Here is a 26284-nt window from a genome sequence, read left to right as displayed (position 1 = left end):
TGCCACGCGGCGAGGTTTTCTTGCGTTTTTCATGCGCGGTTAAAAGTTTAAATATTCTCAACTTTAGACGCGAGGCGCGGAGGCGCACAGCTCATCAATGTCACACTCGGCCAATGCAGCCAATCAAATCAAGCAGGAGGCTTTCCTTCCTGTTTTCCCGAGGAGAACCTCATATTAGCGGTATTTAATTACGAAGAGCTTTATAATTCTAAATCTAAACACGACTCAAACTGACTCCTGCTCGGTCGGAAGTGAAACTGAAAGCTTCGCCATCGAGACACAACTCATGGAATAGATGGTGGTATTCGCCGTATTCCTTCCTTTCTTTAAAAAAAAAATCTTAAACCCAAAATCAACGGTTGGTTGCGCACGCAGGTCCGCTCCACAGGCGCACCGCATGTTTTGCCCGGCACGTTTTTGCCTAGGCGTTTTTGGTGCGGCTGTGCTTTTTAGAGTCACGTCCAGTGTGATTGTGCCCTAAGGACGCTCCTGTATAGCCGACGAGCCTCTTTTCAGCCGTTTAGAGTGCCTACATGTTTTTATAAAAATATCCATATGCACCGACAACATATTACAAGAGGGAGTAACGCGAAATACTGCAGAGTCGGTTTTCGACCCTTATTCGTGGGTGTGACTTTTTAGCCGCGCCATCACCTCGCATCGATGCAACCGATGTGTTAATGAGTGAAGAGCGTCTCCGAGCTCTTCACACATCCAACCCTTGAACTTTGATATCAAAGTGCACCATATTAGATAGATAGATAGATAAATACTTTATTAATCCCCAAGGGGAAATTTGTCGTAGCAGTAGCAGCACCAATAAACTAAACACGAGAATAAAAAATAAAATATAAAAAACAGGGATGAAAGATATAGATGTATACAAGAAGTATACAAAGTAAAATATAAAATATATATGTATATATACAACATATATGCATACACAATACAATACTAATGACTAAAATTAAATAAAATATAAAAATATCAAATATTAAATATAGACAGTGCAAAATGCAAAGTGCGTGTATGTGTGTAGTGTAAATAAATGAAATGTGTGAAGTGCAGATCAACATAGTGTATATGGAGTTATTATTGCAGTTATTGCACTAGGATCTGGCAAGAGGTGATCTGTTATAGAGCCTCATAGCCGTCGGCAGGAATGTTCTCCTGTATCTGTCCTTGTGGCAGCGGAGCGTGAGGAAACGACTGGAGAAAGTCCTCCTCTGTCCCTGTAGGAGGTGGTGGAGAGGGTGGTCCGGGTTGTCCAATATGGACACAAGTTTCTTCAACGTCCTCCTCTCCACCACCTGTTCCAGGTGCTCCAGCTGGCAGCCGATGATGGAGCCAGCCTTCCTAACCAGTTTGTTAAGACGGCTGGTGTCTCCGGCTCCGATTCTGCACCCCCAGCAGACAATGGAGAAGTGCAGCACACTGGCGACAACCGACTGGTAGAATAACTCCAGCATCTTGCTGCACACGTTGAAGGATCGAAGCTTTCTCAGAAAAAAGAGTCGACTCATGCCCTTCTTGTACACAGCGTTGATGTTGGCCTTCCAGTTCAGTCGGCTGTCGATGGAGACGCCCAGGTACTTGTACTCCTCCACCATGTCCACGTCCACTCCCAGGACACTCAGAGGTGGAGGAGCTGTCGCCTTCCTCCTGAAGTCCACCACCATCTCTCTGGTCTTGGCCACGTTCAGCCGAAGGTGATTCTCATCGGCCCACTTTACAAAGTCACTCACCACTGCCCTGTACTCCTCCTCCCGTCCATCCCTAATACACCCGACCACTGCAGAGTCATCAGAGTACTTCTGCAGATGGCATGACTCCGTGTTGTACTGGAAGTCACTGGTGTACAGGGTGAAGAGGAAGGGAGACAGAACAGTTCCCTGTGGGGCACCAACATCACTGACCACCGTTCCAGACAGCACACGGCCCATTCTGACAAACTGTGGTCTGCCTGTGAGGTAGTCAGTGATCCAGGAGATGGTGGACGCATCCACACCGACCACCCGCAGCTTCTCACTCAGTAGCAGTGGTTGGATTGTGTTAAATGCACTGGAGAAGTCAAAGAAAGTGACTCTCACAGAGACACCGGTTCCATCCAGGTGCGACTGAGCTCGTTGCAGCAGGTAGATGATGGCGTCGTCCACTCCCACATGAGGCTGGTAAGCAAATTGCAGAGGGTCCAGCGACGATTTCACCTGCGGCCAGAGGTGGGCCAAGACCAGCCTCTCCAGCACCTTCATCACATGGGAGGTGAGGGCGACCGGTCGGTAGTCGTTGAGGCCAGATGGTGTTGACTTCTTTGGGACAGGGACCAGGCACGACGTCTTCCACAGCCCCCTGGCTGTCTACCTCCCACCTTGAAGCCAGTTATCTGCTTCAACCCAGTCCACAACTCCCTTGTGTTGTTCAGCTGGAGTTTGGCCTCCAGCTTCCTCCTGTAGGAGTCCTTGCCCTCCCTGAGCTTCACCTTCAGGTTGTGCTGGACTCTCCTCAGCTCATCCCTGTCCCCAGACCTAAAAGCAGCTTTCTTCATGTTAAGAAGCGCCTTCAGGTCCCTGGTGATCCAGGGCTTGTTGTTGGGGAAGCAGCGCACAGTCCGTGATGGGATGGTGGTGTGTTCACAGAACTTGATGTATTCCGTGATGCAGTCGGTCATACTGTTGATGTCCTCCCCATGCGGTCCACACAGCACATCCCAGTCCAGCGTCGTCAGCCTCCAGAGACCACCTCCTCACAGTCCTGGTGGTCACCGGCAGCCTCTTCACCAGAGGAACAGACCTGGTGTCAGCCGGACCAGGTCATGATCAGACCTGCCGAGGGGGGGAAGGGCAGTGGCACTGTATGCGTCCTTAGTATTAGCATACAGCAAGTCCAGAGTTTTATTGTTCCTTGTTGGGCAGTCTATGTATTGATGGAAGGTTGGCAGAGCTTTATCCAATGTGGTGTGGTTAAAGTCACCAGTGATAGCCATGAATGCTCCAGGCTGTTGATTCAGCAGAGCAGACACAGTGGAGTGGATGGTGTCCACAGCTTCCTCAGCGTCAGCTGATGGTGGCACGTAAACGACAACCACAATGGCGGACGTGAACTCCCTCGGCAAATAATAAGGGCGCATCCCCACGGCCAGCAGTTCAATGTTCGGGCTACAGAAGCGCTCCTTCACACACACGGTCGGGATTACACCACCGTTCATTCACATAAACAGCGATCCCGCCCCCTCTCTTCTTACCACTCTGTGTAGCGTCTCTGTCAGCCCGAACAGTCCTGAAGCCGGGCACAGACGCGCTGTGATCAGGATAGTCCGCGTGCAGCCACGTCTCAGTAAAACACAAGAGGCTGCTCTCATGGAAGATCCTCTCAGTCATTACCAGCGCGCCGAGCTCATCCGTCTTATTCGCCAAAGACCTCACGTTCCCCGTTATGATCGCCGGTACCGAGGGTTTGTATCTCCTCGTTTTAGCCCTCCTCTTGGCACCCGACCTGCAGCCGCGAGCCCTTCTCCGTAGCTCCACCGGGATCACAGGTCTGTCTCCAGACAGAAGCTGCGGCCTGCACAGCGCGATCAGCTGAGCGCGCGAGTAAACCACGGTCCCAGTCATTGTTTGTTGTGGCTCTCCGATACAAACGACAAAGTGAACAAAAGCCACGGGAAAAGTTGCGAAAAAAAAGTAGTTACTGTCCATTGTCCGACCGTAACTTAGACCAACGTGAAAGAAAAGGAAAAGCAAGAGGAAAAGTGGAAAAAAAGACAGTAAAATAAAAAGCATATGGGCAGCTACTGCGACAGGCAGCCGTTGGCACGGCGCCATCTTACTCCTTACCTACTTATTGATGCATTTAGCTGGAAAATGTTCTTTTCTAATTGCATGTTTCCAAATGAATAATTCTGTCAAATCATCCCGATAGTGTCCAAGACCATCTTGATGACCACCTAGAGATATCTTAGATGTGAAGTGAGTAACATTATCGGAAATAACTTTATTGATTGAATTTGCACGCACGCACACACGCAAGCACGCACACACAAAATGTGCACGCTTTACATCTTCCATCTCTCTCACACACACACACACACAATCTCTCTCTCACACACACACACACACACACACACTTAGTGTAGTCGTGAGTTTAAAAGGGGTGTGGCTTCTAGAACGCGTTGCCTATCTGAGGTTCAGCGTGCCTTTTCCTTCGGGGATTAAACACAACAAAGCTCCATTTAACAAAGACACTCTATTACACTGTTATATATTGTTAATACTTTTCTTCTTTTTGTGTGGATGTGTGTGTATTTATATTCTCATTTTTCTCTTTTTTTAGTCTGCTACCTGCCTGCTTTTGCACATAAGAATTTCACGAACCGATTATACTTGTATAAAAGGGGATGTGACAATAAAAACTTGAAACTTGAAACTTGACGTCCTCTCGCAAGACCTGAAGCCTCGGGGTGAATCAGGCTTTAAAAAAGATTTCCTCACACCAGCTTTGGGAGACAGTGCTACTTCAATCAAGCCCCGGCATTTTGGATTACATTATTTGTGTGTGTCTGTGTGTGTGTGTGTGTGTGGGGTTGTATTTGTAACGGTGGCTAATTTTGCTTTGATGCCTCTGTAGTTGGTCTACAGACACTTGAACAAAACGGGAGTGTCATCCTCGAGCAACCGCTGGATTCTTGAGACGTCAACGCGCAGAACCGGCTCATGTGAGCTCGTGGCTCGGAAGAGAACTCCACATCACGCTCCACGAGACGGCTCGACAGGACTTCAGAGTTCTACGCGACGCTCCTCCGGGTAACATTAACCGCTGATCGACTGGTGTGCTACCAGATAACTGTTGATGTTTGGGTTGTCAATAGAGATGCACCAATCAGGTTTTTGGTGCCGATCACCGATCACTGAAATCAGTATCTGCCGATCCGATAATACCGATCACCGATCACGGTGTCGATTGAAGCATTCTATTTATTGTGTAGCATTATTGCCTAGGACTATGAGGAAATACATATATAAAGCAACTCAAACATTAAAGAAATTACAGGTTTCTTTAAACATTTAGGACTTTTACTTTGAAAAATGTCCTAATTGATACATTAAAATTGTTTGATTGCTATTGTAGGGGATTTCAGATATGTATGGAACACATCTGCATTATTCATTTCCTGGAACTCTTGGGGAAATCTATTTACAGGACTTTTTTTAACATACAAAAGTCTGACTTATTTTTTATAAACTCTTCCTTGGTACAGTAAAAATGTTTGAATGTTAGCATAATTTAAGCTAAATCTCAGAAACGATCTATAAAGATACAAAATCAGTTCATTGTTTACTTGTATATGTTCGTGTATGATTTGTCGACATCTTATTTTGATAAACGGATGTTGTTTCACGTGGTTCTTTCCGCTAACTTTGCAAAACCGGATGTTGTCACATAAATCCTTCCGCTAACGTTATCAAAACCCTCGCGCTCCCGATCGAATGCGTTTACCGTCAACATCAGTCTATAGGGGCAGACATGTGAGAGTCGGCTGAGTTGACCCAGTGATTCAACTCGGGGGACGGGGACGCCGCTCGGTGGTGAGGATCCCCTCGTGGACCTCTGACCTCTGCGGCCCTCGCCGGGCGCATCGTCTCCGTTGCGATGCGCGGCGATTGAAACGTCTGATAGTTCTCGCAGATGTTACGTCATCTGATCGGCCGTTTTGATCGGCCGTTTTGAGAACACCGATCAAAACCGATAATGGGAATATCGGCCGATATGGATCGGCGCCGATCAGATCGGTGCATCCCTAGTTGTCAACAACAACAACAGAGCGTCGCCTTCTCCTCCGAGGGTGCTGCTGAAGACGACTCCGTTCAAGAGGACGTCTGTCTCGGGCCCGATTCCAATCCGACGTCTCCCAAAGTATAGTGCACACAAACTTTTCCCCCCAGTGCTGAAAGACCCGGAGACGACGCCGACTGATTTAGTACGGCCACATCGGATCCATCAGTTCGGTTCTCTGTGCACCGACAAGAGTAATTGCTGAGATCTGGGAACCCCGGGACATCTCTACAACCACGTCCAACGGGGGGAAAGACGCATCAGCTGTCGGACAATCAATTGGGCAGAAATGTTTAGTGGGTGATGACGACATGCACAATACTGAGAACTAAAGGGAAGAAGTCTTCCGTCTCCAAGTGAGGATGAACTAAAGGAACGCTTTGTGAAGAGGGATAAGGAAAACTCAAGAGAATACGGCGTTTACGCGACGCCGTGTACATGACGCCGTTTAAAAAATGCATTGGTTTGCATGTTAAAAGCCGTCACTGGGTTAAGCGGCCGTGCTTGGCTGCATCTCTCTGGATCTGCATCCTCAACTTTCCATACACGGTTTATTTTTCACGCATCAACACAAGCAGTCAGATAAATCTGAACTCTTTTTATCATCTTGAAAGCGCTTTCAGGCAACAACGGTGGTGCGCCACAAGTCAGGAGAAGTGCAGGAGCACATCAGAGGGGATCAGCATGAACAACGAAAAACAAAAGAAGTGACCTCATCAGTCACTTTTAGATCTCGGTGTCACTGTCAGAATAGGGAAAGTTCAGAGTCGTGATCACAAGTGCACCGACGTTCAAGTTCAACCCTGTGAGCATATGGCTGCTGCCAACATCGACGGAGCAAGGTGAAAACAACCGCGCTCGGGTTTTAAAACGCGCCCTTCGGCGCCACGGAAGCTGACGCTGCAGTACCCGCAGCCCGGCTCGCAGACTGGAGCCGCTCGGAGGGAAATGACAGCCGTGTAGAAAGGTTACGATAATGACACGCAAAGGTTACGGCAATGATATCAAAGTGCGATGCGGCAGCCGCTGGGTCGTTGCAGTGATTATGGGGGTGTGTCTGTCCGACCGAGCCGAGGTAGGTCTCTCTCTCTCACACACACACACACACACACACACACACACACACACACACACACACACACACACACACACACACACACACACACACACACACACACACACACACACACACACACACACACACGCACACACGCACACACACGCACACACACACGCACACACGCACACACGCACGCTGGCTGACGGCCCAGACGGCGTCACACTGTGGGAGGGAAGAGAGGTTTGTGTCTCCGGTGGATAGTGCCGAGGGGAGGGGGAAGGGAGGAAGAGATGAAGGAGAGGGAGGAAACAGGGGTGGGGATCTGGATGGAGAGATGAGTGGGGACTGCTAATGAGAGAGACAGATGAGGCCAGCCCAGGGGTGGTGCTGAGCCAGATACCGGACCACTCTGCTGACCGCACAGAGGTCAAGGCAAAGGGGGAGAAGTAGCGGGGAGGCCAGCACAGCCGAGCGGACTGCATCCTTTAAGCATCCGACCTCGAAAAACCAACGGCTTCGAAAATAGACACACGATAGAAGAGTTCTGAGAACCGTTGCTTTATTTAGTACATTAAACAGATTGAAAGATCTAAAAATCAGTTTCAACTAGTCCAACCAGGCGTTGTAAAAAGTGGGCCAGGAGTAAAATACGGTCACATTTTGCAAATGCATTATCCAATGGCCCAAAAAAACAAACAAAAAAACCCCCAGTGCTAAATCTCACTGTGTAGGATATGCGTGACACAGGATGAAGACGGGATGAGGCCAAACAAGGATGGGAGGTCGATGAGATTCTTGTAGTGTGAATATTTCTGGAGACATGCCCGCATAAACCTCCTGATGCTGCGTGAGGAAAGGCCCCAAACCTAGTCGCTGCAGAGCAAAGCCACCGAGCACACACACACGTTGCTAAATAAGAAATAATTGTGGAGACTAACTGCCAATCTGGCCAGTGGATGAAAACTAATTCCTTCACACTCTGGAGAAAGCTACATATGTTTCTAAGAGGTTTCTTTTTAGCGAGTGCGTGGACGAGAGACCGTTTTTAGGGCTATTCGCCATTGTTCAGTCTCACGACCCCGGCCGACCTCCAGTCACATGCTGCCCACCGGCCGATTCATGAGGTACAGCCCCTGAAGTTAGCCACAACTTCTGCTCAGGAATGCTGGGATTTGTGTGAGCTCGTGATTAGCACTAGCGCCCGTGATTAGCAAAAGCGATTCACAGGCTAATTGAGAGTTTAAAAGCTACTCCTCACTAATACTCCTCGCCACAGTCTACACAGCCATGGTATGTTGGTTAAATATGAGGGGGGGGGGGGAGGGGAGGGCTCCAGCTCAGCCAATAGCTAAATTGAATTGCCATACAGCCGTTTCAACCAGTAGATGGCAGACGCAATGCATGTTTCTAACGCCCAATTTAGACTTGGACCTGAATCCATCAACACTACTACTAAAAATAAATGAAGTTACTCTTGATTTAAATTACAAGTCTCTTGTGTGTTGGGGGTGTAATCTGTGTATGTCTGTTATGTATGCATGCATGGACAGAGGGAGTGTGTGGTGGCAGTGGGCGCAGTCACACTCCGGCTCTGCAGCATGACTCATTCTGCCAGCTCATAGCAGAGTTCTACAACACACATGCACACACACACACACTGATGATGCCACACAGCAGAATAAAGCTCTATGAACGGACTATATAAAGGACGACACACTCATGCTCACGCTTATCGATCAAAGGCTCGATCTACCATCTCGACAGCATCCAGCTGCAACAGGTGACACTTTTGGTGGCCACGTGCTTAATGACACGCCCACTTCTCTACATGTGTACGTTCTGCTTGTGCACAGCCTCACTTCCTCACTTCCTCCCCAGCCCACCGAAACGCATCCCGCCTCACATTTAGCTTTTAGCGCAAGCTCATTTGATGGTAGAAGTTGGGATGCGTCATGAGTGAATCGGATGAATCCAAGTGGATGTGGTTGCAGAATGAGAGGGCAGATGGTGTACGATTCACTTCCTCAGCGGCAGTGACTCAGCCAATGATTATTATTATGTAAGCGAAGTGGTCACATTGGGGCGGCTCTTGATCCAGTCAAGTCTCGGGATGCACCGGGGCACCGATTCTGTGCTCATGTACTGCTATACAATCGCTATAGATGGGAAACGGACTTGTGTGCCGTTTTTTTCTAGTCATCCGACAACTTAAGATGATTTCCCGTGACATGTCATCATTCATACGCTGATGCTACCATGCAAGGTGCCGCCCGCCCGTCCTTCTAATGATTCAAACACCGCGGGCACGGCCTCCCGACGTGTAAACATTGGTTCAGTGTCTTGCCCAAGGACACGTCGACACCTACTAGCGCACAAGTACTAGATCTTCCAATGGAAGGACGACCCGCTCTACCAGAGCCACAGGCGGTGGGCTGTTCTCCTCCACTCTTAGGTTCTTTTAATTTGCAATTTTTTTTTCATCTGTGTCAGAAGTGATCGTATGAATCCGGATACACGATAAATGATTAACATGCCAAAGACAAACAACGCTCCGATTATATCAGGAAAACACTTTTAAAATGTCAGCAACAGCATCATGATGGATATTTTAACGGTGAGTGGAGATGTGGTCCTTCAGCTGGAGGTCCCGAGTTCAAGTCCCGATCACGAGCCTCATTGAAGTGCTGCTGAACAAGACCCTAAATCTGGACCCGACTGACCCTCTGATCACGAATATGACATTACAGGGTTTCCTCGCCTTGAAAGAAAAGGAGTCTTTGGTGACGCCTGATGGCCTCATGTGCTAATTTGTAATAAGAGGCATGACGGGGAATTCATCACGGTGGCTAATTATTCATCACGGCACATTTCTGAGCCTTTTACACACATGTGTTACGCTATTAAGAAGGAAACATGAAACTAAAACTTCAGTCCTGTGTTTCTACATGAAATGTTGTACGTTTAGCAGCCAACAGCTACTTTGTACTGGGATACAAGCGAGAAACACAAACAGCCAAGCTGTAGACCTGTAGACCTATAGACCTGTTGACCTATAGAGCTGTAGAGCTGTAGACCTATACACATGTAGACCTGTAGACTTATACACCTATAGACCTGTAGACGTATACACATGTAGACCTGTAGACTTGTAGACTTATACACCTGTAAACCTATAGACTTATTCAATTCAATTCAATCCAGTTTATTTGTATAGCCCAATTTCACAAATTACAAATTTGTCTCGGAGTGCTTTACAATCTGTACACATAGACATCTCTGCCCCAAAACCTCACATCGGACCAGGAAAAACTCCCAAATAACCCTTCAGGGGGAAAAAAGGGAAGAAACCTTCAGGAGAGCAACAGAGGAGGATCCCTCTCCAGGACTTATACACCTGTAGACCTATACACCTATAGACCTGTAGACTTATTCACCTGTAGACCTATACACCTATAGACTTATAGATCTATAATCATGTAGACCTATACACATATAGACCTGTAGACCTGTAGACCTATAGTCATGTAGACCTATACACATATAGACCTGTAGACCTGTAGACCTATAGACCTATAGACCTGTGCTTTGAGATGAATACCACGGGCAGCATGCTAACAATGAGAATGCTCACACGTTAGCTAATCAGCGGAAGACGGAGTGGGCTGGCGGGAATGTCATCAGGTTCAGAAGCATTTGGTAATCGAGATAGGAGGGGTCACGAAGAGCACGGGGCAACAATAATGCACGTGTCCACCCCGTGATTCAGGTAGGCATCGTATATAAATGCACATTTTCAGCTGGGGTTGGAGGAGGAACAACGGCTTGTTGTTGTTATTGCTGACAACCAGATTCCCCTTGAGCCCGACATGGACAAGCTCATCACATCACTAAACAAAGATCTGCACCCTACATGCATCCCAAAAAAAGTCACTAAAGGGCCGCATTCAGATGAAAAGTATGGCTGCCCACTGACAAAGGATCGCTTCTCTATCATTAAGGTTGGAGTAATGACCCCTCACTTAAATGCACAATAACAATACGGACAATCGAAAGGTGATCGAGAAATGAAATCGGACGTGTGTAGGGATCCGAAAACCGCGGTAGCCTCTCTCCGCATTGCGAAAGTCAAATGTGAGAGTGTGTGTGCGCCCGGGGGCCGGGTGAGGACCTCCTCTTCCTCCACAACGCCGCTTTCTCTTTCCGTCTCCACTCGTCATTCCTTGACATCCCTCCTGTAGGCCTGCGCTAGCTCTCTGGCTCACTCCTCTTTCTTGCTGCCTCTTGCTCCAGGGAGCCACCCACAACAATTGGCAGACAGTGTATGATCCACTGACACACACACACATATAGCTAAAAAGTACCAGCTTGTGTGTATGTATACACCAAGTCCAGAAGGCCCTTGAAATATGCACAGCAGTCCCATGAATAATACATCGACACAGCAGGATCCCCACCTTTCCATCGCTCATCCACTCCTCTCCTCTCCCTCCTCCCTCCATCACACCGTCTCCTGTGCATATGTATTAAATAACCTCTGTCTCTCAGGGGCATCTGTGAGTCAGAAGTTATGATGGACGGGAGACAGAAAAAAGGGAACGAGGCGGGACAGTGTGGTCGTCGCGGAGAACGAGACATGAAGCTGGACAGAAGAATAGCAGAGGAACGTAACGCGAGGAGAAAAGGAGACCAATGACTCCCTGACCACCCGGCGGTTTGAGTGACCGCACCGGCCAACTGACGGAAAGGTCACGCATGCTGCCCGAAACCACAGGACGCTAAACTGCCGAAACCCAACGCTGGATTTTGTGGTTTGAAAAGTTCTCTGAAAGCAGCGGCTGCAATTAAACAACACTCTGCATTAGTAGAGCGCTTCTTTGAGTCACCTGCACAGCAGCCGCCCCACACCGGACTCCTATTACGGCCTCCATGTGATGACTCAGCTTTCAGCGGGACAGTTTAGTGCCCTTAATCGTCCTCTGTGATGTCCACACATCGACAATAAACATATATTTGTATGCCGTCAAAGTGAAAGTAAACAAAGTAAAAGTGGGCGTGCTGGTCGTACAGTAGCTCGGGGCTAAATACGTCGAAAGTAACTGCAAACAACAACAGAGCGTCGCTCGATCCTGCTGTTGGAACAGCATCGCATTAGCTGCAAGGTGGGAAGAAATTTAGATCAAGTTTTTTGTCGTATTAAATGTCTCATGCATACGATTTGCCTTGAACACGCCAAGAAGCTGTTGACGAAACAATGTCCTCTCAAGGTCGAAGCACCGACTTCGACCACGTTACACTTCACTCATCAGGAGATGAAGAAAGTTCCGTTGTCATGGAGCCGTAGAGGTTGAGCATACTGCACGTGACAACTGAGCAAAACTCATCATACGCCAGGTAAAGCTGATAACGGTGTGCACTCCGGCAGTCTGGGAGTGTTAGCAACCAACCCCTCCGGTGAAGGACGCTCTGGGCCTCAGAAGGGAACGTGAATGAATTACCGGCAGGACAAACTTACGATGAGACGTTTGAGGCCTGTGAAGGACTGCTCCACAGAGTTGGCTGTGAGGACCTGGCGCTTCATCGCCGCCGGTTCTCCCAGGAAACGAAGCATCAGGTCTTTTACGGCGTCGCCCTGAAGCCAAAACACACACACACATATTTAATAACATGCAAAAAAACTACAACAAAAACACATGTGTTGCATCCAGTTAAAGGCGCTTTTTCTAACTAGTCAAAAACGGTTTTATTTTAATATTCCTGCATACTGGGGTCCCCAAAAAGTCTTGAAATTGCATTAAATTTGACTGGAAATATGAGACCATTTCTTTAACTTGAGGTCACTGTATAATATGACCTGTTGTGACCTCCCAGCCTCATGAAACTTTAAAACCACAAGCTCGAGGCCGAGGACATACAGAGGATGACTGCTTCCCCTGGTGTATTGACAATAATGAGGTTTCCAGAAGTACTCGCCATCCAGACGCTGAATAATGCAATCCACGCAATAATCTCCAAATCTTAAATGTTTTAGAAAACATTGACCCTAACCTAAGACAACCACTTTTCTCCTATGTTATTCAACAAGGTCTTCTTGGTGTCTCAATGTGATCATCTATATCCAATTGTAAATGAGCTCAAAAATGTGTAAGTTTAGCAGAAAATCGGTGAAACTAATTGGATTAATTGATACAAAACTATTGCAATAACTTACATAAAACATAAGCAAGCATGGAAATGGCCACCATTTACGTTTACAGTTTCACAATGAGTTAACAACCAGTTAAACAAAATTCAGCCCAAACAGGAACTGAACAAATAACAGACTTCAGAAAGCGCTACCTTTAATGCAGCAAAAATGCAAAAAACATCCTGCTTTGTATTCATTTATTCAAGCAGCCATTCAAACACACTGAGGGGCATAATGAGCACAATCTAAGCTGGGAGGTGGACGTAAAACACAAGATGCAATTGAATAGATAAGTGAATTGATGTCTCATCAGCGTTGTTATGACGGATAAATGTTGCTGTTGAAGGAGCTCCGAGGGTGTTCATGAGACACATGAGCCAAGGAAGGGGTTGCCCATCTACTAGAGATGCACCGATCAGGTTTTTGGTGCCGATCACCGATCACTGAAATCAGTACCTGCCGATCCGATAATACCGATCACCGATCACGGTGTCGATTGAAGCATTCTATTTATTGTGTAGCATTATTGCCTAGGACTATGAGGAAATACATATATAAAGCACCTCAAACATTAAAGAAATTACAGATTTCTTTAAACATTTAGGACTTTTACTTTGAAAAATTTCCTAATTGATACATTAAAATTGTTTGATTGCTATTGTAGGGTTTTCAGATATGTATGGAACACATCTGCATTATTCATTTCCTGGAACTCTTGGGGAAATCTATATACAGGACTTTTTTTAACATACAAAAGTCTGACTTATTTTTATAAACTCTTCCTTGGTACAGTAAAAATGTTTTAATGTTAGCATAATTTAAGCTAAATCTCAGAAACGATCTATAAAGATACAAAATCAGTTCATTGTTTACTTGTATATGTTAGTGTATGATTTGTCGACATCTTATTTTGATAAACGGATGTTGTTTCACGTGGTTCTTTCCGCTAACTTTGCAAAACCGGATGTTGTCACTTAAATCCTTCCGCTAACTTTATCAAAACCCTCGAGCGCTCCCGATCGAATGCGTTTACCGTGAGCATCAGTCTCTAGGGGCAGACATGTGAGAGTCAGCTGAGTTGACCCAGTGATTCAACTCGGGGGACAGAGACGCCGCTCGATGCGTGAGGATCCCCTCGTGGACCTCTGAGGCCCTCGCCGGGCGCATCGTCTCTGTTGCGATGCGCCGCGATTGAAACGTCTGATAGTTTTTCTCGCAGATGTTATGTCATCTGATGGGCCGTTTTGAGAACGCCGATCAAAACCGATAATGGGAATATCGGCCGATATGGATCGGCGCCGATCAGATCGCTGCATCCCTACCGTCTACCTAATAAATGTCTTGACACAATAGATTCTAGTTTTTTATTTTTATTTGGTGCATCACTGTCTTTAATATGCAGACAATAACACACAGAAATGACTTTGTAAGCTTTTCCATCATTGGTATGAAGGTTGTTATTGAGTCCTAACTGCTTGTCAGAGGGAACGTGTCCGGGCTGACCGTCTCTAATATATCACTAGAGCTGAAACTATTTATGGATTAATTGATGGATTAATTGATGAGGCAATCCTCACAGAATCGGTATGGTGGAGTGACCTTTCACAAAAATAAATTGCTCCAATGGCGTTCTCAAGACATATGTTTTATGATAAGCATTTTAGAGTGTTTGTCCTACCTGAAGGTTGTCAAACTTGAGTCCGGGCATGGTGACTGGGTTGGTCTCTACAAAGGATGGGCTGTACTGCTGGGTGGCCACAGAGATCAACACCTTCCTCGTCTCCTCAGATGGCAGCCAGGCGTCATGGCGCCTGTCCACCTCGCTCAGGCTCAGCGCCTTCGCAAACGGGTCATCGCTGCCCAGGAACACGGCCTGCAGCTGGTTGAAGGGCTGCGGCTGAGAGGCTGGGGGGGCGGCGGCTCGAGTTGGAGCTGCTGGGGCCGCTGCTTCGGGCGGAGAAAGTTGGGCCTTGGCGGTAGATTCCGTCAGGGCAGGGCCAAACACTGAACTCGGGGTGGGGGCACCAGAGTCCAGAGGTCCTCCAGGGGTGGAGATGGATGAGGAGGTGGAAGAGAGCTGCCGCTCAGGGGTGTGGGCTATGGTTGCTGGGCTGGCACCGAGAGGGATCTCAGCATTGGGGTTTGAGACGGAGATGAAGGAGGAGGGCACCGTAAAGGAATCGAAGAAGTCGGAGGCTGGGTTGACCTGTCCATTGTCAGTGAAGAACTTACTGAGGCTGGGGCTGGGCTGACACACGAGGGGGGCCGTCAGCTTGCTGGGGGTCACTGCCTCACTGCCTCCTCCACCACCACCACTCCCCATGTTGAAGCTGGGGGACTTGATGAGGGTGGGCTGGAAGCCATCTGGCACAAGAGACTTTGGCTGGTTGCCGTGGCTGAATATGGTGCACACCGGCACGGGCCCGTCTTGTGGGCTTGTCCCTTTGGCGTCTTGTGCTGTTGGTTCCTCACAGTTAAAATCAAATGGGCTGTCTTCGTCAGATTGAGGTGAAACAACAGTGATGACTTGCTCATGTGTGTTTGCCTGCTCCTTTGTGGCCTCATCAGCTTTCTCCATAGAACCACCCGGCTCCTGTTTGATCTCGGTAGTATTCTGTCCGATTTCACTTTTTTCTTCGTCTTTGTCGTCCGATGCCTCCGGCGCAGCCTCTTCCTCCTCGACTGCATCCAGAAAGGAGTCCATGGGAGCCACGTCATCTTCCTCGCTGTTATTAGGCGAGTCAGAAATCATAACGCTCTCCATCATCTGGTCGTTGAGCTTGACCATCAGGCTCTCTGACGGTGTAGCACTGCTGTCCTCCTGGGGGGTTACAAACTCCCCACCCAAGTCGATGCTGTCTACCTGGGGGACACGCTCTCTGCAGGGCGCCTGGCTGCTTGTGGGCTCCGTGGGGTCTGGGGCTTCTGTGGCGACATCTTCCACTGTGATGTCCAACGTGACTGGCCGCTGAGCATCCCCACCGTCCATCGTGCTGCTCCTGACAAGTCAACACACGAATACATGACATACATGGCTTGCTAACGTTAAGGCTACATTAGCCGGTCGGCTATTGCACGGTCACTTAGCCGAGCAGCTGGTTGAACAGGTAACATACATGCTTGACTAATAGCGGTCCACACTGTATAAAACACGAACCTTACCACCGTTGTATAAATGTCACCATGCAGAGACAGACGACAAATTGCAAACCGAGACACAAACACGACAATGTTTCTTACCTTACTGGACTGACAGATAACACCCTAGTGCGCATGCGTCGCTCCAAAGGAAACCTACACCTACGGTAGTCCAGAGCGGACAAATGTCATGCCATCGTATTATTTCCGTATTCTTGACTTCATCTACGTAAGCGTCTAAGCGTAGACAACCTTACACGACGTTCGCTACGCATTTTAGTCATACGCTTCCTTTTCGCCCAGCTTTTTCATTCGCGGAAGTGCAGATCCTGTGTGTTGTGTTGGTTTTGAGCAATACGTAGTACAGTTACCGTATTGGTGTAGCCTCCTTGTTACGAGACGACGTTTAAAAGACCAACACACAATATTAGAAAGCTCTACCTCTGGCAGACTGAAAAATGGAGGACGACGCTCCTGTCATTTATGGTCTCGAATTCCAGGTAACGTCACTGTCCTAACTGTCATTACTATTCACCCGAGTGTGGAAGCTAGCTCTTCCATTTCACGTATTCTCCATTCCAGCTCATTCTAAACGTTCTAATTCTAATTCTGCTGCTCGTCATTTAAACGTGTTTACGTGAACTGACAGTCGCGTCGTTGTGCATCTACTTTGCAGGCACGAGCACTCACTGCCCAGACAGCTGAGACTGATGCCATTCGTTTCCTTGTGGGCACACAGTCCCTGAAGTTTGACAACCAGGTAAGAAGAACCCGCTCACTGCACCGATCAAAATCATAATCACCCTGCATTGTGAAGCCGGATGGGAAGGAGGTTGTCTGTAACAGGAGGCGGGCAACAGGCACTACTACTACTTATGAATTCACAGTGATCCAACTACTTTTGTCTTTTGATGATAATGATATGGACACTTTCTTCTTTGGGGATACACAATGCTACATTTGCTCTGTTAAGTAGCTAAAACAACTGACAACACTATACAATATGGAAATTACAAAATATATACATTCAGGTTAAATGTATAATATGCCTAATTGCTTAAGACATAATGCATAGACTGATGCAAAGATAATCCCCTCTCAGTCATCACTTAGGATCCCACACGGAATTTGTGGCGATGTCTGTATATGTAGAGACCTTTGCCCTTTGCCGGTGTTATTGTTTTTATTTTGCTGCGATCGGGACATTTCTGTGTGACTGCAGAGAGCCTTTGGACCCCACATTGATGTGTAAACCCCCCCCACCACCCAATCACAGCGACAGGGTCTGCAGCCTGTTCTCATCAAATACAGTCGCTCTACTTTCCTGCTGCTTAAAGAACGTATTATCCAGAAAGATAGTGTGGGGTTTTATAGAATAAACAACACAGCAATAATAGATTAGATAGATTGCGCAAGAGTTCACAATGGAGATGTTGAGGGTCAAGTACTTAGTTTCCTGCATTCTGTTGAATTCTTGTGCACAAATTTATGGTGAAAGTTTGTATTCATGTTAAGGGAAACACAATCCTCTGTCACACAGTACAAGGCTTCCCCAACATGTTAGTTTTGTTATACTAAATGTGTGATGATGCTGTCATTAATGCTGTGTGTACGCCGTAATCGAATATCTTACTTGGGATTTGTTGTTGTCAGCAGCGACAGAGCAAACAACTCATTTAAGAATAAGTGAATCAACCGAATAATCAATAATCACAGTAATTGTTCGTTGCGGCTTTAAATTAATGCCTGTCAGAATGTCCAATGGCCCAAGTTGACATTATCATTTTGTTTATTTGGTCCAAACAACACAAACAAAGATATGTGACGTGTGACGGTAGGAACCAGAGAAAAGGACAAAACTGCTCTTATGGTCTGAATAAAAAAAAAACATCTGGGAACAGCGGCAAATGTTGCACTTGAGGAGTTGAAGGTTATGTTTACAGTTTTTTTTTTTTTTTTTAAAAATCTAAAAACGATATATTGAAATACTGTAGTTATGGATGAATGTTCTGTCTTCCAGCTCCAACTACGGTTCAACAATTATCAAAATCCCTGTGAATTAATTTTCTGTCAACTGATAAATTAAAAACTAATTTCAGCACGACTTTGGGAACTGCAGGTGTAGCTCATTATGTTGTCACACACACACACACACACACACACACACTGCAACTAAATAGCAGACCATTTATGTTGTGTGCTCGTGCTCGTGTGTGTGTGTGTGTGTGTGTGTGTGTACATCTTGCAGAGGTCATTACGGAGACAGATGACAGAAACAGTTGGCTATAAACGGAGGAGAAATAATTAGCTCTCAGAAATCGAGAGAGAGACACACATGCAAACACACACACACACACGCATGCATGCACTCATTTTCTCACACACACACACACTCATACACATAAACACACATTTATATTTTGGCCTTTAATAATAAATAAAGAAGCCTATTTTCCTGGCAGACCTCGGTGTGTCTGGCAGCGAGCGCCGACTCGGCTCACTCCAAGTCTTGTGTCTAATGCAGCGCTGGTTGGGAACGGTGACAATTGCATCCCAGTCGATCTGAGTGGGATTTCTTACTTACTCCACTCCGTCGGCAGCTGAACAGACTCCTCACACTTCCCCTCCATTCTGGCACAGAGCTGAAACGGAGGCTGCTGGAGCTTCAGCATCACATTTTCCTCTAAAGCCCCCAATTTCTTTTAAATACCCTAATTTTTATGTAACTTCCCCTCGACCGGCAAATGAATGAAGCAGAAATCTTATTACTGGGGGAATATTGCCATCTGTGTTCATGCTGCTACGACGACTTCCACTTCCACTGCTGCTTTGCTTTTCCCTTAAAAAAAAAAAAATATAGAATGAAAGTGTAATTGTTTTGCCGCTGGCCTTGTTTTACTTTCAGAGTTTTGACGGCCATCGTTTGGGATCCTCGATCGTCAGCTCAACATTGATTCTGCAACTCCACATTTAACAGAAGTAGGGTTCAAGATGAGTTCCCAAATTCTAAATGTTAAGCTTCTATGTTTAACTTTTTAACCAGATTTATTGCTGCTGAATCCGTTTGACATCCTGGATAAATCCCTCAACCACACACTGTAGGGTCTTCCGTCTCTCGGATCTGACGTCGCGTTCTTGTTTTCATCCCGTTGGTGCATGCGGAGTGTATTTCTTCTCCCCTCCGGTCCCCCCAAAGTAGTCAAATCTCTCTCAAACTCTATTTTAAAAATGTATCTTAACGTTAAAAGTCACTTTGTGAATTCAACCGATTGTTTTACCAAAATTGTGCTGTCGCCATCTTGGATTACAGCCGTCACCATGTTGTTGTTTTTTGTTGCAACCAATGAGCGGAAGTGACCATAGTGGGAATGCAGAGGAGTAACGCAGAGGAGTAACGCAGAGGAGTATATGTCTCTGGTAGTGGCAGCAACAGTGAGCCCCTTGGTTTGAAAACTAATATCAGGCATGAGAATCCCTCACCTTTCGTGGAAAGTCGCCGTTTTGAAACCAAAATAGGTGACTTGCGTGAATCGTGTAGATCTGAAGAGTTTTTGTTTTCGGGTAGGGGGGGGGGTCAATTGGCCGACCGGCGTTTATGAGATTGGAGTGGGACACGGAGAAAATGTGGTGTGGTTCTCTTCGCAATAAAACATCTTTGATGGGACGTGTCGCGTCTTGGCTGTACGTTAAAAGCGATGTGATTTAGCATATTTTTAGTATCAATACTTCATTAAAAGAGCGCGGGATCAGAGCGCACGCGCTGCTCCGTGTCGAGCTGTCTGCGCACACTGCGCAGCGCTCACAGCGAGTGGCGTCAAGTGGTGGCATTTTTGAGTCTTCGGCTTTAAAAATAAAAATAAAAAAAGATGCCAGAAGTGAAATGTTTAAGTACTTTGTCTCCAATGCAGACAGTCTGTAAAGTTATGTAACTCTACAGCTGCTCATCCGGAAGGAACTCTGTATCATCCGGTCAGAGACAGACTAACGGCCTCATAGTGTATCATCAATGCTATGATGGAACCATGTAGTTTCATTAATATCTTGCTGTATTAATACTAATATTACTGCCATTTGTTAAGTGTTGAAAAAGTAAAAAGTGAACCATACAGATATTTTATTTATTACTATTATAGATAAATATACCAGTATCGTATTTATGGTATCATATTGTTTTTATGGTATTGTATCATGATATTTATGGCAGGTATGGTATAGATTAGGAGCTCGTGACAACCAGCTAGAGGCAGAACAGACTCAAGGGACAGACTCAAGGCTCAGCAGAGCACAAGACTTGAAGACTTGTTCACGCCAAAAAAAAAGGAAGTTGGTTCATGTATGACCATATTATACACAATGGCAATTTATATTTATTACTATTATTATAGGGCCCGATCACTGACTTGGTGGCAGAATGGAGGACCTATAGATTATCATACAACGTTGATGTTCGTGGAAGTCACCAGCAACCCCCCCCCCCTCCCCCCCGCCTATCCTTCTCACCTTTTTCACCCCTGGCCCGTTTTCATGCCTGTAATATATATATATATATATGTATATGTAGAATACTTATGACCATGTGATATTTCATTCTCTATTAAATTATCATAATTATTAAAGGAAATTATTGTGGCATTTTTTGCCCCTCTCCGAGTGATATCAGGGTCCAAATTCTATTTCTTAGGGCAGTTTTGCCCTTTGCCCTGGTGTATTTCTGACGCTGCTCTTAACGTTCCTCAACGATGAACACGCGGTACGTAGACCTGCAGGGTGGCTGCCAGGCCAGAGTGTGTAAAGCGTCGGGGGGAATGGATTGCCGTTTGTCCATTACCCCCGAAGCTCATGACACGCTGTTTTACTCGCGTTATGTGCTTTGAAAACACCAATAAAACAAATGGTGAAATATATACGTATACCTAACTGACTTGTGCTCGATCGTGTCAAAGAGCATTCAAAGCTGTACAATCTAGCGGGACTATTATTCACCGTGAAGGTTACACTCTGTGAGACGACCCCGCATTTGAATCGGTTGCAGCTCGCTTGTCTTTTCCACTCCTGCAGAAGTTTGCCGGCCAACACTCGGTTCGTCCAAGTTTTAACTCGCAAGCGTGATAAATGTTTTTGGGTGTAGGCATCGCAGCCCTGATGGCTCTCTGCTGTATCCATAAGCCTGCTGGCCTCTCTCCACCTCCCATTAAGCGTAATGCGGGGTGGAAATGTGTCTCTTAACTCGCCGAGCACCTCTCAAATCCCTCCGGGACCAATAGCCGGAATGACAAATCGGAGGGCACGTAGTCGGCGTGGCATTTAAGGCCGCTAACGAGATGAAGCGCCCGAGCTTGGCACCTCTCACCTTGCTCGCTACTCCTCCGCCCCGCTTACTGTCATCCGTGGCGTCTAAAGAGCTTTAGCGGAGAGAGGCCCCTGAAGTGTGGGGGCCCACGTGCCCGCTCCGCTTTATCCCTCCGTCACCCCTCCTCTTTCCCAATCTCCCTGCCTCGATTCCTCCCACCATCGGCACATAATTAAAAGCGCCGGGCGGAGTGCCCGATTGGCTGAAGGCGATGAGTCACTCCCCGAAGCCTGGAAGGATGAGGGATAAATCACCTGGGGGGAGGAGGGCCGGAACTTCTCTCTCCCCTCACACCTGGGTTCATTCGGGGGGACCCTATTACGAGGCCCTCCAATTACCCTGTCCCGCCAGCCTGAATTTATTTGTGCCTGCTCCCCCCCAACACCATAAAATTATAACTTTGCGTAATAATTTCTTTGCTCGACGCAGTCCCAACCCAAGGTTAATAGCCGCCGAGCTGACTTTGAGGAGGCTGAAGGATGCCGCCGCTGCGCTGCTCTCCTCCTCCTCTCGCCGCCCCCTCCTTTCATCCTCTTTCTCAGCCTGTAAAAGTAGTCCAGGGGAGGGGAGTGGACGTGCCTGGCAGGAGTTATTGTCCAGTGCAACCCCATTAACGGTCCCCCAAGGTGCTGTAAGTGTCTCTCTTATGGGAGAAACTGCCATTAATTGTCTGATCAAACCTTGAGACCCTCACTGTTTTACGGCATTGGAGGCCCTGAACTGCATTCAGTTGAGGGCCCTCGTAGAATAGATTTCCATCTCATAAAAATAACTCAGTAAGGAGGAGTTTCTATTAACTTGTTATGGATAAAAGTTCAGCCTGTTTGTTGAACTTTATGTGCTGTGATGTCGAGACAGCTGATGTTTGCCCAGACCTCTGCCATCTGCACAGGTCAAGGGAACCGTGGCAATCGTTTCTGGGGCCTTACAGTCGTTCCGGTGAAACTGTTCACACGTTCTTGAATGCATCTTAGAAGTTAAAGGAGACGTATCCCGCTCATCTTCAGATTCATACATACGTTTGAATTTTCCTTCTATAATATAGTATGTTTATGCTTCAGCTTTGAAGTCTGAAGACCTTCCCAGTCCGCTCTGATGAAGTTTGAGGATTCCTCGCGTTCCCGTTGTTTGAGCTTTCATTCGACACATAAATAACTGGACACATGGCAACAGTGCTGAAAGAAAGGGTTTCAGCTTTAAATCATCAACAGCAAATGTTTAATACGTTTTTTGACGTGAGCCCGGTGGAATTAGACAGCATTATTACATTTCCCAGCTTGAAACACAAAGAAGTAAATCATGGACAATCAGGGACACCATGTTCTCCTCTCAGAGTAACTTCAAGGGCCCTTCTTGCCAAATGTTTGTGCAAGGTGTCACACTCTCTCATTGTTGGTTTGTACACCCACGGCACCTGCCACACAGTTACTACAGCGTTTTGGGATTTTCAGTAAATTGTTCTATCCTTTCTTCCCTTGAATAATCCATTAGGACTCCAAAATATAGGTGACCCCGACATAATCTGATCTGGTTGGTCAACTAATTGTAGCATCAGGGCGACTGTGTGTCAGTGGTTAGCAGTTCCGTCTTTCAATCGGGGTTGGCGGCTCAATCCCCACCCTAGTTGATGTGTCCTTGAGCAAGACACTTAACCCTGAACTGCTCCCTGAATGCAACATGATTGTAAGTCACGTTCGATAAAAGCGTCGGGGAAATGAAATGTGAAAGCATCGGTGTGTGTTTGCTCTTTTTCATGAATTTATAGAAAATTGTTCCATTATAAAATACAAAATGATTGGGGGTCCCCAAACCTTTTCCTGTGAGGGCCACATAATAAATAATGATAATCAACAGTTTAAGAACAAAAGGTCCTCCGCTCTGACTAAGCCCTATAATAATAGTAATAACAAATATTCATTCATGAACCAAATTCCTTTTTTTTGGGCCTGAACAGTCCTCAAGGACTTTTCCTTAAGTCTGTTCTGTCTCTGTTGTCACGATACTAACATTATAACTTCTATACGATCAATTGTAGAGTGACATAACTTTACAGACTGTAGAAAAAGTACTTACACATTTCACTTCTTTTTATTTTTTTAAACCGAAGACGGTCTCTAAAGCTCCGCCACTTGACGCCACTCGCTGTGAGCGCAGCGCAGTGCGTGCAGACAGCATTTAACGGAGCGGAGCAGCGTGTGCGCTCTGATCACGCGCTCCCTTCATGAAGTATCGATACTACAAATATGCAAAATCATATCGTTTTTAACGTATGGGTACTTTGTTAGTATCGATACACCGTGCAGCGTGACAGCAGCAGATGTAGCGGGCTGACTTTCAAGCTAACCTGTACCACCAAACGCTGTGGACATCTGAACGCTGATTGGCCGAGACGTGACACGTCCCATCAATGATGTTTTATTGCGAAGAGCACCACTTCACATTTTCTCCGCGTCTCACTGCAATCTCAACGGCAGCGGGCCGAATTAAACCTAAAATCAGACATTTAGCACCATCTGATAGCCAGAATGGAAGGAAGCTTTATTTTTTGAAGCAGGCTAATGAAGTCAACTATTCGGGGTCCCCCCTACTGTGAACAAAGACATGCTTTCTGTATTGTTGCCGTCCGACTCATAAGCAAATCAAAACATTCGAGAGACCTTAGAGTACGCTTGGCTATAGCTAAATGATGATCTGCTGCCATCTGGATATTTACAAGAACATTTAAAAATCAATGAAGTCACCAATTAAGCACTTTTCCCTTTTAGCAGGGCCTTTTCTTAAAAGAATAAAGTAACACAAAATATAAATCAATGGAATGAGTGTTATTGATTTACTTTTTTTTCTTGTACCTTTTTTTCCCTCTGACTCCTCCAACGTGTCACATGCAGAAAATGCCACGACTCCTTCTGAAAAGTGTCTTAATAATCGCTTTAAAAGGCCAAATCAAGATGAAAAGGCTTCAGCCGCATGGCGCTGACGGGGGGTAAGAAAAAGAACCAAAGAGATGCGTGCCTTGAAATTAGGTTTACTGTCATATTAAAAAGAGGAACCTTTTTTCTTTTTTTCTATAAAGGGAAGGAATCAGAGGAGCGAGCGCAGCTTTGAACTCTGTGTGTGTGCGTGTGTGTTTTAACTTCATCCTCAACACATCTCTCCCCTCTCTCCCTGCTCTTCTTGCAGATCCACATCATTGACTTTGATGACGAGAATAACAACATTAATAAGAACGTCCTCCTGCACCAAGCTGGGGAGATATGGCACATTGGCGCCAGTCCCGCAGATAAGGCTGTGCTCAGCACCTGCTACGCCAAAAGTGAGTCCCACTGTTTCCTTTCTCTGGCTTTGTGCATCGTCTCTCCCTCTCTTCTCTCTCTTTTGTTTTTCTTGCTCTTCCTTTTCCCATTTTTGTCTCCTCCGATAATAAGAGTGACCTCGTGCGGTTAAGCTGAGAATCATAACGTGCAATCTGCCTTTCACGGGTCGATAGCTGACGGAGGCCGACGGTGTTCGGAGTCGTGTTCGGACGCTGATGTGATGGATACTAACGTGTGGACGTGATGACCCGCATGAGGGACAAGGGCAGGCAATGTCAGGGGGCCTGTTCATCTTTGAAGGCGGCTTACACGCCATCCGTGCTTTTATGGGAGGCGGTCTTCTCATTGCATAACTTCACCAGGACTGCGCCAGATTTAAACTGAATCTGCAGAGTGAGGCGTGAGAACATTTAGGTTGTTGTCACATTTTGAAACATGACCTCGTCACTTTGACATTTCACATCGCGGTTCGAACAAGAAGAAGCATCTTCAAGCACCAACGGCTGGATCAACAGTCTTATCCCGGCTCGTGCGCTGCTTTCAGATGTTCTCAGGTTGAGTGGATTTTGAGCGTTAGCATTATGCTACGCTAGCTACTGAAGGGGTCTAAACCTGCTGCTTTTGCTTCTTAATGATTGTGACAGTGAATAAAGAAGAAGAGAGTTGTTCCTTCATTTAATTGTCTTCTCTCTGGATCTCCAGGTGATGTGCTGGTCTCACTTTTACACTGATCTGTAGACTTTAGCTTCTATCTTTTATCTTTTTAACATGTCAGTTTGACTTCCTGGATGAATCCTTCAAACGCATACTGTGTCAACCCGTCAGTGTGTTTCTATATGAAATCCCCTTTTCACCTTTTTTACTAAGATATATGTTCAGGACGTGCAGTTAGTGGCTCTGACAGCATGGCGAAGTAGAATAGGGGAGGGCGGGGCTTAGAAAAGGGTCAATTAGGGCCAAAAGTTCTATTTTTAACAACCAAGTGTCCGCTCCAATTAGAGATTTAGACCTTGACATTGACTACATTTTTCTCCAGTGTCTGAGATTGCATATAGGAGCACCGCACTCCCCCCCCCTCCTCACACACGCCGTCTCTCTGTCAGCCAAGCTCTACATGCTCGAGTTCACAGGGTGACAGCCACTCTGGACCGGGCTGAAGCTCAGAAGGCCCACCATGCACTGCTGCGCACACCACTCGCACACAAAAACAAAAAAACATATATACGTAGAAACACACATACACCAGTTCTTATTCCATACTGCCTCCCACCGACACTCCGATATGTTAGCAAGCAAAGGCTTTTGTTCAAGATGATTGCTTGCCCACTTACTCCAAGTGCGCGGGTTGTCTGAAACCACTCAAGAGCCCGCTGCTTTTTAATTTGACAAATAGGCCTAACGCCAGTGTT

General features: G+C 46.5%; 2 protein-coding genes across 4 annotated transcripts in view; one reads left to right on the top strand and one right to left on the bottom strand.

Moving 5' to 3' along the window:
* The window catches only part of trappc12 (trafficking protein particle complex subunit 12), a 42504-nt gene extending 26143 nt beyond the window's left edge, over positions 1-16361 (bottom strand). The window contains exons 1-3 of one of the 2 annotated variants that reach the window (XM_056426392.1): positions 16314-16361; positions 14752-16072; positions 12402-12518 (exon numbers count right to left, since the gene is read on the bottom strand). In XM_056426392.1, the coding sequence (XP_056282367.1) occupies positions 12402-12518; positions 14752-16072; positions 16314-16348 (1473 nt within the window). In that variant the 5' untranslated portion in view covers positions 16349-16361. Of the gene's footprint in view, positions 1-12401; positions 12519-14751; positions 16073-16235; positions 16265-16313 lie in introns of those variants that run through there. The other variant, XM_056426393.1, reaches the window with a different exon arrangement.
* A 196-nt stretch (positions 16362-16557) lies between these two features.
* The window catches only part of eipr1 (EARP complex and GARP complex interacting protein 1), a 59817-nt gene continuing 50090 nt past the window's right edge, over positions 16558-26284 (top strand). The window contains exons 1-3 of one of the 2 annotated variants that reach the window (XM_056426399.1): positions 16558-16711; positions 16888-16971; positions 24742-24874. In XM_056426399.1, coding sequence (XP_056282374.1) covers positions 16670-16711; positions 16888-16971; positions 24742-24874 — 259 coding nt within the window. In that variant the 5' untranslated portion in view covers positions 16558-16669. Of the gene's footprint in view, positions 16712-16881; positions 16972-19116; positions 19191-24741; positions 24875-26284 lie in introns of those variants that run through there. The other variant, XM_056426400.1, reaches the window with a different exon arrangement.

The sequence above is a fragment of the Pseudoliparis swirei genome, chromosome 11 (assembly GCF_029220125.1).
Source record: "Pseudoliparis swirei isolate HS2019 ecotype Mariana Trench chromosome 11, NWPU_hadal_v1, whole genome shotgun sequence".
NCBI classification, from domain to species: domain Eukaryota; kingdom Metazoa; phylum Chordata; class Actinopteri; order Perciformes; family Liparidae; genus Pseudoliparis; species Pseudoliparis swirei.
Note: the sequence above shows the minus strand (reverse complement) of the source record. Positions and strands in the feature narration are given on the sequence as shown.